This window comes from Propithecus coquereli, unplaced genomic scaffold (assembly GCF_000956105.1).
Source record: "Propithecus coquereli isolate 6110/MARCELLA unplaced genomic scaffold, Pcoq_1.0 Scaffold202, whole genome shotgun sequence".
Taxonomy (NCBI): domain Eukaryota; kingdom Metazoa; phylum Chordata; class Mammalia; order Primates; family Indriidae; genus Propithecus; species Propithecus coquereli.
In genome coordinates this window covers 1970864-1983747 of record NW_012145190.1, presented here as the reverse complement: position 1 = coordinate 1983747, position 12884 = coordinate 1970864, and the positions used below count along the sequence as shown (strand labels likewise).

General features: G+C 34.4%; 1 protein-coding gene across 1 annotated transcript; it reads right to left on the bottom strand.

Annotated features, from left to right (window-relative positions):
- Positions 1 to 11945: 11945 nt before the first annotated feature.
- Positions 11946 to 12884, bottom strand: LOC105809965 (olfactory receptor 5B12-like). The gene has a single exon (XM_012643873.1). It carries the CDS (start codon positions 12882 to 12884, stop codon positions 11946 to 11948), a length of 939 nt encoding a protein of 312 aa, XP_012499327.1.

The following is a 12884-nucleotide window of genomic DNA, read 5'->3' as shown; positions in this document are numbered from 1 at the left end:
TTATGAAAACCCCAAGGCAACTGAGAAGTTGTTAGAACTGATACGGAAATTCCTTAAGATGGTCAATAGTTAACCAATTTTCATTTAACCTCTTTGTTCTCTTTACCTCTATAAAACATACTGTCAGGTGTCCATAAGACACTCAACTCTAGGCAATCAGACTTCACTCCAGTACATCTGAGCATGTCTACTCCCTCTAGTTGAGGATTTTGCTTATCAAGTCAACTGTATTAATTTCCAACTGTGAATAAGCCAAGTACACTTGAGATTGCAAAAGCTGATAAAATAGTGCATGAAATGTTGCATATAATATTGCATTCTCTATGAAAGAGGATTCTTTCAATGGAAATCAATGGAAATTCTTTCAATGGAAATTCTTTTTTTCAATGGATTCTTTCAATGGAATATTGTGGAATTATTTGACAAAAATGAATTGCAAACAAATAATTTACTGATTAGTTAAGATGGACAGAAGCACTATATATGTTTAAGGAAAACAAATCACAAAAATCTTGGATGATGTAGCATGCATTTTGTTTCACAAGTGTCTTTACATTTTCATTCCATGTTAAAGACATTGATACTGCAAATTGTAGGCAATGATTTGTAAGTGTGGTTCACATAAGAACACTTCAGCTTGCAATAATTATCCAACCCAGATCAGATACACAAAAAAGGTCTTGGTCATACATCAGAAGGTTGGGAGTAAAAGTGTGCATTTATATATTTTCAATTAAATTAAGATTTTAAGGATATATACATTTAAAAAAATTAATTTCCTTTTAAGCAGCTTTTCAATTATTGATCAAACACTGGCTGCTTTGGATAAAAGGGCTTTTATTGTACATGAAACACAATACATTTTCTGTGTCTGAGGAATAACTAGTTAGAAAATTATAATCTCCAAAAGTCACACAAATATAAAATATTAATAAATGTAACATGCAATAACCAAGACAAATTTAAGGTAATTGCAAAAAAATTTTTTTATGAGAAAACTCAGTATTTTAAGAATATTATGTCTTCAGAATAATGCATATATTTGGTGCAAACCTGCTAAAAATTCCAAGAGAACTTGAGTGTGTATTTGCATGCATATGTAATTCATAATGTGATTTTGAAGCTTATTTGGAAGAATAACCAAGTGAGAATAAATACATGTTCAAAAAAACAAGGGTGGAAACTTGTATTAAAAATTAAAATGTTGCACAAATTGTAATATTGCATAAATATATAATGCACTAAAATTATATCAGAAATAAAAAATCAGTGCAGGAATAGAAAAATAGTTCAATAAACAGAAAATACCCAAGAATGTATGAATCTTAAATGCACAATAAAGTCAAGGCAGCATAGCAAAGTGGTTAAGAGCATGCTCTTTGTCATAAGACCACTTATGACAAAGTTCAAAGTAATCTTGGACATGTTACATAAAATCTTCGCACTTCAATATTCTCATCTATAATATAGAAATAATAAATGTACTTACCAATAGGGTTTCTGTGATAATATGGTGAAAATAAATGAAAAGGACTTAAAATAGTGCTAGTCCCTATAAATATCCACTAAATATCAGTTCTTACTATTTTTTCAAATAACCACAGCATTGGAATAATAAGCTAATATTTGTTTTGACATTATTTTCTTGTTACTATAAACTGAAATATATTTTGAATGATCAGAATGTTTGTTTTCTCGAAAAGTGAAATCATAAAGGAATTAGAAGACTACAGTTAAGGGCAAAACTAAGACCTCAATCCAGCAAACCTAATTATTAGAAGGTAGAATCTACCTTGTAGTTTCTGGTTCTTGGATTTTGGTTTGCAACTTAGTCAAGATGTTGCTAAGATATTCATGGAAAAGACAGATTAGTTGGAAGTATTCTGTTGGAGTGTCTGACACCAATACCGAAACTCTTGAGTCTATACTTGTAAGAGAGGGAGGCAACCTTCCATGAAGTGTGATTTGAAAAGCCTCTGAAAATATCTCCTGCCCCATATTGTTCCCCTAAAGGAAGTGAACACTGGGAAGGAAATTCTTAAGTTAATTATTCCTACGAGAAAACTTACAGGCTTTAAGGTTCTTCCATCTGTGTTTGAATCCTGGCTCTGCCACATGCCAAGTCTCTGGTCTTGGGAAATTTACTTAGTAAATAAAGCTTATGACCCACAGTTTCCTTAGCTAACTTGCAGGGTTAGTGTGCATGTAGTGAAAATATATGTAAAGTAGGCTGTGTTGTGCCTAGAATTTTTTCCTCCAAACATTTTTTATTGTAAAATACCCACGGCACAAAATTTACCATCTTAACCATTTTTGTGTACAGTTCAGTGGTGTGAAGTATAATGCATCCATATTCTTGTGCAGCCATCACCATCTGTCTCCAGAATTCTTTTCATTTTGCAAAACCGAAACTCTACATCATTAAACAGTAACTTCCTATTTTCCCCTATCCCCAGCCTCTAGCAACCACCGTTCTACTTTCTGTCTCTATAGTTTTGACTACTCTAGGTTCCTCATATAAGTGGAATGATACAGTATTTGTCTTTTGTGACTGTATTATCTCAGTGTGTCTAGTTTTTAATAGGGGCTCACCTCTTCCCAGCCCACTCCCCTCCCCAGTTTCTTGAATACTATATTATCTCTCCTGAAATCATGGAAACTCCCTCAGCCTGATAACTTTTCCATCTTTTTATTTTTCTAGCTAATTTCTACATATTTCAGATCAGGATTCAGTTCAAGAATCAGTTATCTAGAAAGCAGCCCTGAGTCTCATCCTCCCTACGTCTTCAGGATATGAATTACTACAAAATCATGCATATATCTCAGTTACAAGATTGTTAGCCCTGCGTCAGGTTAAGTACTGTCAATCAATCAATCAAGGAAGCTAACCAGCCTTTACTGAGCACATGTTATACGCTAAAATCTTAGTATCAGCTCTGTGGGAGAATATGAAAAAAAAATTATATAAAAAATGGTCTTTCCCTCAATCATGCAAAGAAGACCTGACATTTAAAGGAATTTTGGGAAAAAATATACTAACTGAAAGTTTCTTAAATTATCTTTTTAGAAAAGTAAAGCTATACAATGCTCCTCCCAACAGATCAATCTATAGATATTAATACATAGATTCACAAATAGAAACAGAGATAGATACATAAATATGTATACATAGTCAAGCACATTTGGGAAATACTAAAAATTCTATCTCTTTGTGATCCACAATGTGTGTTAGCATCCAAATCCTCTGAGAATCCTTATAATTTTTTTTCAAAACTTCCTGCTCTGTGGAATGTTTTCTTTTTCATACAGTACAATTAGTGTTTTGGGAAAGCCTCTTTAGGTGCTGTGGAAAGCATATTCAAATATAGTAATAATGGCTTATGCCATAATGAGCAGGCACTGTCTGGGCTATCCTCATGCATTAATTCAGTCACACTTCAGAACAACACGATGGGACAGGTAACATTTTAATACCTATTTTGCAAATAAAGAACTGAGGTACAAATAGATCAGGTAAGTAGTCTGAGATCAGACAGCTGGTCCGTGAAGGAACTGGGGTTCAAGCCCAAGCATTTTATTTTTTTTATTTATTTATTTATTTTATTTTATTTGTTTTATTTTATATTTCAGTGTCTTTAATTCAGTGTGAGAAGTGGTCTTCAGATTTTATTGTTGCCCTTGAAAATAGCTTGTCATTTTTTCCCACTAACAAAATGCTACTGATGTAAGCGGCTTCATCTGCCTTGCCAGGAGATTCAATTTATTTGGAGCAAAGGAATGAGTTAAATCCTCTTGTGTGTGTTTATCATCTTGATAAATGAGTCCTAGCAAGATTAAATTTACCTTCTGTCTAAACAAGAGTCAAACTTGTGAGAAACAATTGTTCAAATGCACCTAAAGTTGAAAGTCAATTCTTGGGTGGAGAAAGGGAGGAATTATGAGAAGTCATCGCTAAAACTAAGGAAAAAAAATTCTGTAATTTCTGTGGTCTTGAGCCTCAGTTACCAATGATTTAGATAAGCCTCAATATGAACTTTCTAATCATTTTTCCTCCATTTTCAAACATGTCGACCATCTAGAAATTTTGTCATTGCAAGCCCAACATTATATTCTTATTTTATTTATTTATTTATTTTTTAATTTTTTTCTCCCACCACAGCCACCCCAACATTTTAGATATAGAAAAGAGAGACCTGATTTTGGGCCCTGGTTTCACTTCTTCCAGTTATGGGATGTTGGATAAACCACAATCAAAGCCTCATTTTCCTCATCTGGGAAGTGTGGATGCCCAACCCATTATGTCACTGATTTATTTAATTCTTCTTCAGTCTACTTTAAAGTGTCCCCTACACTTGAAAGCAGGGATTGGCAAATTTTTGTTTTAAAAGACCAGATTGTCAATATTTTGGGCATTGAGTGCCACATCGGTTAGTTGCACATTGTGTATCTTCCTTTCTCCTCCTTCTCTCTCTTTCTCTCTCCCTCTCTCTCTTTTTCTCTCCTCTCTCCTCTCTCTTCTCTCCTCTCTGTCTCCTTTCTGCTGTTGCTTCTTTCTTCTCTTAAAAATGCAAAACACAAAGCAATGATAAATGTTTGAGGTGATGGATACTCAAATTACTGATGTGATTATTACACATTTATGTCTATATCAAAACAGCACATGTACTCCATAAATACATACAACTATTAGGTACCCTTAATAATTAAAAATAAAAAAATTTTAAAATATAAAACATATTGTTCACTAAATGGCTGTATGTACAAAAAGAGGCTGAGTTTGAACTCTAGGTCTAGCTTGCCTGTGCTTGCTCTAAAGTATTAGACACTCTAAGTCGGGATCAATTATGAAAAAGAATAATCAATTAGTTTACAAAAAGTAAAGTCTCTGAAGATGTTTCCTTACCTCTTTGCAATTCACTTCATTCCATCAGCCATCAAAGAAAATTTATACAGGCAATTTTTCTTTCAGAAATACTAAAAGTTTCTGCTATAGATGATTAAGGTAGCTCTCCAAGAATGCTTTCTATCCCTCTATCCCATGTTCCTAAAGGATAAAATACATTAAGGATCCATGCAGCATCTCCCAGAAATAAACGAGTGATCAGTTGGTGAGGTCCATCTAATATCCAGATGTGAATAGGAAAGAGTGTGCTGGTGTCTAGGAAAGAAGTCAGGTATTAGAGAGTTGTGCTTGGGGTAGGGAAAGAGAAAGAGGGATACCAAGAAAGTAGGGATGCTATGGAGTTAGCCTAAGCCAGACTCCTGCATGGAAAGACCAGGCTCCTTTCCGCATTCTCCTTTTTACTCAGAGGCGATTCTCTGACTTAGCCTGATTTAGCTAGATAATTTGGTGCCCTGTAAGATGTTCCTTTTAAAATAATGAGTCTCCAAAGAGGAAGAATTCCCCTAATGGATTTTCCTAAGCCAAGTCCAACTAAAAACATATTTGGGAAAAATTTCCTGGGTTGATAAACTGTGACAAAGTTAATGGGCAGCTTTTCAGGTGATGATCATAGATCACTGCCATCTGGGACCACAGGTAGATTCCCTCCCTGTTACGTAGTTTTGTGGTTTCCCGATTCTAATCAGGTCTTATATTAGGAGTCCATGTTTTTATGGATATTTTATCTACAATGGAATATTATGTTTGTATTTATATTTATAATTTCAGGCCCCACACAGTGGATGGCTTAATTGAATTGTTATTCATTTGAGTGCATTTGCTTGCTGCCTTTGACGTGAGCAAGCACATTATTTCTGGACACATTCCAAGGAAGTTGTCAGAGAACTTTCAACTTCTATTAGTCAGGTTATAAGTCCAGTCACCAGTTTCTTGTGGGGATCCTAGTTTCTGTGTCTTGCCACTACTGGGGATGTTAACTCTTCATTCTCTACAGCGATTGAAATCTTTAGCCCCACTGACTATTTTTGTTTTCAATACTTGATAGCCTTCTGATTTTAGTCATCAGTAATCACTACAGCTTCAATTCTGGTCATCAGAAATTTTAGTATTATTTTTGACTCAGGTGTTAAATACAGTTTAATTTTTTCCCTATTGTTGCAGTGCGTTTAGAATGGAATTCAGAAGTTTCCATGTATGTTCATTTTATTTCCCTGATAGAAGAAACTGATACTAGATTCTCTCACTCCTGAAAAAAAATCACAAAATTAAATATTTTTTTTCCCCAAAGAACATTGAGAAGTCTAACATATGCTTAAGTCTCCTCTCTCTCAAGAATATATTTTTTCAGTGTATCTTTCCAATGATGATCTCCAGTAAAACACTGTTACTCAAAATATGGCCCAAGGATGAGTGTTAATCTGGAAAATGTTTGTTGCTGATTTGATAAAAGATATGCACAGAAATTGAAAATAAGTGTTTAAAAACTTTTAGAGCAATTTGACATTCCTATGCCATTCACACAGCGCTTTTCACGCTCATGTTGTTGAATAGAGTATAGATCAGTTCGAGCGTGGCTACACTGGGGTGTGATGAATCTCATGTAGCATGAATTGCAAAAGAGTAATGAGCAGAGGAACACGTTAGGTTGTATGATATTTTAAGGTTGTCAAATATAATTCAAAATTATATGAATACATGATAAAATAAAAGCATTTTAAAATTTTTATAATTTGTTTTTATAGTAACTTAATTTTTAATCAAACCTGCCTTTAGAAATTTATAATTTAACATTACAGCTAAATTAGGAAAGCAAAATCTGTAATTTTTTTAACTTTTAAAACTGAAGTATAATTTTATACAGTGAAATGCAGTGTACATTTCAATGACATTTGACAATTGCATATAGTCATGTAACCCACATCAAGCTTTCATTACCCTAGAAAGTTCCCCTGTGTCCCTTCCCAGCCAATACCTGCCTTGGAACTCAACACTTTTTTTAAATTTTTCTTTTTTTTTTAAATTGTATATTAGCTTTGATGGCTGCTGAAATTCATGTAGATTGAATCATATTGTATGTACTTTTTTGTGTCTGGCTTCTTTCATTAAATTCATCCACATTATTGGGTGTGTATCATCGGTTTACTCTTTTCATTGCTGAGCAGTATTTCATTGTACAAATAGATTGTAAATTTTTATGTGTTATTTTGTTGAAAAACATTTGTTCTGACTAAATATTTAGGAGTCAAACCTTTGTATTATAGAATTGATGTGTTTTTAACTTTATAAGAACTGCTAAATTGTTTTCTGAAATGGTTGCATCATTTTACACTCCTGAAATTTTTTTATCTGTTATTCTGAAATATAAATTTTCAGAATATACTGAAAATCCCAACAGCATAATATCTTGCTTCAGTTGACATATTGCCTTCTGCCTATGTAGTTAAGTCTCCCTCTAGCTCCCTCTTTTAAGAACACTTGTGGCTATAAATGGCCCAACTGGATAACCCAGGATAATCTCCCAATCTTAAAATTCTTAGTTTAATCACATCTTCGAAGACCCTTGCATGTTTCAGGAATTAGGACCTGTATATCTTTGGGGACCATTATTCAACCTACCACATCAGGGATTCATTATACCAACATCGATGTTGATACACATTTAAAAATAATTTATAGCTGGAATACTATTTGTCTCCTAAGAGCTGACTTAAATTCATTAATATTCTTGTGATTAATGATATTTGGGATTTATTTCCAAAAAATCGTTGTATGTTTTCTATCTGCCATGATTTTTAGTTTACTCATTTTTCTGATTTCCATTTTTTAGTTGTTACTATGAAATTTTTAGCTTGCTAGAAATTTTAGGTGATCAATAAACAATATCCTTTTATTTCTTTCCTGAATTAAAAACCAACTGACAAATATATTACAGAGTTCAGAAAGATGGAGATCAAAATTAGCCTTCTTATTAATAAGCTAATTGCTAATTAATAAAGGAATAAGTAATTATAATATTTATTACTAATAAAGACATTTCACTAACTTAGCTTGGATCTGTAAGCAGATGTGCTTGGTAATATTTTCTTCTCTGAATTTATCCTCCTGTAACAGATACTGTCTGCACTTTACTCACATCCTGTCAGTGCACATTATCTCTGTGCTTGCTAATACTTATAGATGAAAGAATATGCACTCTTGGCCTGAGGAATGATTGTGGCTGAAAAAGCACTCTTAGTCCATGGGTAAACCAGACCAGAACTGCTGGGAGTTAATTGTTCTGGTGACATGATCAATAAAGGACACAGGGAAGATGAGAGATAAATACCACAGATTTCTCATCCCTCAGGTGGTATTACTCTGAAACTTGTTTTATATAGTCTCTCATGAAGTTCAGCAAGATAGATCTCCTGTTCTTGGTTGATATAATCTACTATATAATGCAGCACTGTATTGGTTTTCTTCTCTTCTCTGTCTCACTGCTCGATACCCCTACCAGTTATTTCTGATATTACCTCTAAAATAAACCACTTTAGCTCAAACCCTTAACTCTGGGATTATTTATGAGGGAATCCATTATAATACACATTCCCGTGTTATAGGTCTCCCCTTTGCAGAAGCTGATTCTTCTATTTTATTTCTTCCATATAAAGAGAACATAACAGAAGGTACCCTTGCTGTAGATAATGAGAGCAAAAAGAGAAAAAGAAAAGCATATGAACCAAGAATGCTCCTGTCGTGGCCCGTTTCTAGGGACGAGGAATGAACACAGAGACAAAGAGACACACACACACACAAAGACGGTACAAGACTGCAGCAACTTCTTGCTGTAGTTTCTTTATTTATAACACAGCCTGTTTGGCAACTGTCCCACCGCAATTTCTTTGTTCCCACACTGTCCTGATTCAACATGTCCTGTTCCTTGTTGTTTCATCTCTGGAGAGCCGATGTTTTCATCCTAAACTCTCTAGCCCTTACTGTTTTCAGATCAGGGCGCCCTGGACTCGCATTCAAGCCCACAGGCATATTCTGAGAAAAATAACAAGAAACCATTCCCAGACAAAGTGTCCTCTACATGCTCCATTCTCTTTTCCCAATTCCCCAATCAAATAAATTGCATTTCTTCAACCTTATGGAAACACATTCTTTGTATTTCAGCACCTGTGAATAGTAAATTAACTTTCAATCCTTGTATATTTGAAGATGTCCTCATTTTGTCATCACATTGTAATGATAATTTATCTGGGTATAGAAATATGGATGGATATTTAATTTCCCTCAGCTATTTGAAAACTATGAATCCACTGTCTGCTGACTTCAATGGTTTTTATGAGAAGTCTGCTGTCAGTCTGATTATCGCTTTGCATATTTCTCTCTGACATATAAAAATCTTTCCTTCTTCTTGATTTTCCAATTTCACAAAACAATCAAATAAAGATTTTAAAAGTATATCTCTCTCAGAAATTGGTGTGGTCCTTCAAGCAGAGGACTTACAAATTTCTTCAATTTATCAACCTCTTAGTCATTTTCAATTTTGATATTTATTTTCTTTTGTTCATGCTGTTCTTTCTTTCTGAAATTCCTAGTAGGTCTATATAAAAGCTTCTCAATCTGTTTTGGTTATCTCTTACATTGTCTCATGTCTTACACGTCCTTTTTCTCTAGGGTATATTTTGAATATTTTTAAAGTTTTAACATCTACATGCTAATTCTGAAATCACATTTGTCTTATGATAACATATATCCAGTTCATTGAAATATTTTATAAAATTTTTGATAATATACATTTTATTTCCAAGGCATTTCGATTGTTTCCTTTTTATATTTCTTATGCTAATTAATAACCAATTTTTTTTTCATTTGTTTCCTTCTCTGGTTTTATGAACTTATTTTCTTCATAACTTATGAGTATTTTAAACTTGTTTATTTTATAGTTTTTGTATTACACTATGGTTTTTTTTCTCTCTGCATGCAGTATTAATCTTCTCCTGGGTCTGATTTATTCTGTTTATTGATTTTGTTAGTTGGGATTCATGGAGAGATTTCCCTATATTTAACATATCTCTATATATTTGAGAGTTCATTTCATGTTGGTGTTTTTTGTTTTCTCTTCATTGGATAAGCCCACTCTATTAAGTGGTCTTGCATTTTCAATTGTCAACATTTCTGATATTCACAGATCATACATTAATAAGTCAGAGTTTTGTCAGTGTTACTTTGATCTTGTTCTTTATCAAGTCATCTGACGAACTATTTGTCTCCTTTATTATAGACATGAGAACTGGTTATGGGGAAAAACCAAATGAGATTTAATTTATCTCTATTCATGGGAAAGAATCATGTAGATTTCCCATTTTTTGCAGGGAATCTATCTCTGGTACTCACTGAACATGTTTGTTTCCTGTTTGCCCAGGGGTGTTGCTGTCAAGGGCTCAATACTTTGTTTTATTCCCAGAGCTCTGTGCATCATAGGATCATCTCTCACTCACCATTGTGGTTTCCTGTACTTTTTGGATCACAGATATTTGTATACATAATTTTGAGGTGTGTGTTTTTAAATACATGGTATATAATTTCCATATGTTTAGAGCAGTGAAAGAAGACTTTTTTCTTACTTTCTTTTCAGATGATTAATGACCAACTTACTGATGGAATTTAATTTGGCTCTTATAGAAAATATTGAAATATCACACAACAGATTACCTTGAATGGGTTCCAAATGTTCTAACTCCACAATCAGTAAGGTTTAACATAATCAATAAGTTCAGAAGCATTTGCTTGAACAATAATGCTGACATACACATTTATGACTGAACTTGGATTGGAATAAACCTTACTTGATGGAGTCAGCAAAAACTTTATGGAAATGATTTTGTACCATAAAAAGTAGCAAATACTCTCATGATATAACTAGAATATTCTCTCATGCCCACCTGTTCTCAATATCTTCTCTGCATTTTCCTGTCTCTGCTTTTCACCCTCCACCTAATTTCTCAACAAATGATAGTCCCTTGAGAAAGCCACTGAGAAAATGTACATATGCTATTGCAAAGCAAGTCCGGCTCTTGCCTAAAACATTAGAGAGAACGAAAGAGGTAAAAATATTATATGGCTTATACGTGTATTTTGAAGACAGGTGTCATGAGAATATCACTAATTTCATTATTATTGAAAGATTTTTAAATTTGTACTTTAGTACTGCTGATGAGAAGGGCATGAAAGTCTTCCATTCTCAACACATTTCCTGGACATCCCAGAGAAGAATGAGAGGATTCTGTGGCTGAGGTCACAATTTTAAACATGGTTTAATAGATTGGATTAAACAAAGACAGACAGAGAAATCAGTCCTTATTGTGGTTTCTCCATAAGGTCCATGGTCCAGGAAGATGGTCCTAGGAAGTTGCATATGAGCGCAGGTTCAGGTAAAAAAGTTCAAGAATCTTAAGTAGTAGAGAAAAAATGTGAGGCAGTTCTGGAGTGAGAGCGGGGCAGAGAGATGAGACGGTCCAGTTCACTCTCTATTACCTTTGCTAAAGGTATGATAAAAACATTTTAAATTTATTTCTTTAGAGTATGCTAATCATTGTACTAAGTGTCTAAATATACTATCTCATTAAATATCACCCCATCCCTATGAAGTAAGTACCATTATTATGCACATTTCACAGGCAGAGTAACTGAGGCCCAGAGACATCCATACAGTTTGAACCCACATTGTCTCACACTGGGGCCTTTAATCTTAATCATTGCATTAGCACAATTTAAAAATACTTCTTCAGAGTGACGAATTCATGACTCAATTTTATTATAATTGTGGGATTATAATCTTAATCTTAGAAGTGGCATTCTATTTCTGGTAAAAAAGACATCCAAAATTTTCTCTAACCTAGTCATATTCCAAAAACATAAATAGAACAGGCTTCATGTGTGAAAGAACTGCTCAGAGAAATTAAAGACTAGAAATAATTAAAATTAAAAAATATTCTTAGATACTGGAGATTCAGTGGAATTTCGACATGGTTTGCAACCAATTTATAACTACAAGCTAAAAGCACAATGAAGACTTCACTTTTCCAACAACCTTCCTGAATGCATTCTTGACTTCTTTGTTCCTCAGGCTGTAGACCAGAGGGTTCAGCATGGGAATGATCATGGTATAGAACACAGATGTGATTTTGTCTGTGTCCATGGAGTGGGTGGAATTTGGCTGTAAGTACATAAAGATGATTGTTGCATAGAAGATAGACACAGTGGTGAAGTGGGATGCACAGGTGGAGAAGGCCTTCTTCTGTCCCTCAGCTGAATGCATCCTCATGATGGCAACAAAAATAAAAAGATAAGAGTTCAGGATAACCAAGAGAGTGAAAAAGACATTGAATGTTGCCAATGTGAAGAGGACAATCTCATTTGTGTAAATATCAGAGCAAGAAAGAGCCAAGAGTGGGGGAATGTCACAGAAAAAGTGATTGACCACATTGGAATGACAGAAGGAGAGATGGAAAGTGAAGGAAACATGGATGGAAGATTGAAAGAGTCCACAAATGTAGGAGCCAGTGACCAGTAGGACACACATAGTATTTGTCATGGTTGTGGTGTAATGCAGGGGTTTGCACACTGCTGCATGACGGTCAAAAGCCATTGAGGCCAGGAGGAAACTTTCAATAGTGACAAAGGCTGCAAAGAAGAACATCTGGGCAGCACATGCATTGTACGATATGATCTTATCCCCTGTGAGAAACCCCACCATTACCTTGGGAGTGACAGCTGAGGTATAGACACAATCCACCAGGGAGAGGTTGCTGAGGAAAAAGTACATGGGAGTGTGGAGCCGGGAGTCCAGCAGAATCAACACAATGATCCCAAGGTTCCCAGCCAGAGTGATGAAATAAATGAGTGTGAAGACTATAAATAAAGGAACCTGAAGCTCTAGGGCATCTGTCAACCCCACAAGAAGGAATTCTTTCACCTCTGAAATATTCTCCAT

What these genes read in the sequence shown, in the direction of transcription:
- LOC105809965 (XM_012643873.1), bottom strand. Translation starts at nt 12,884, where the DNA reads ATGGAGAATATTTCAGAGGTGAAAGAATTCCTTCTTGTGGGGTTGACA.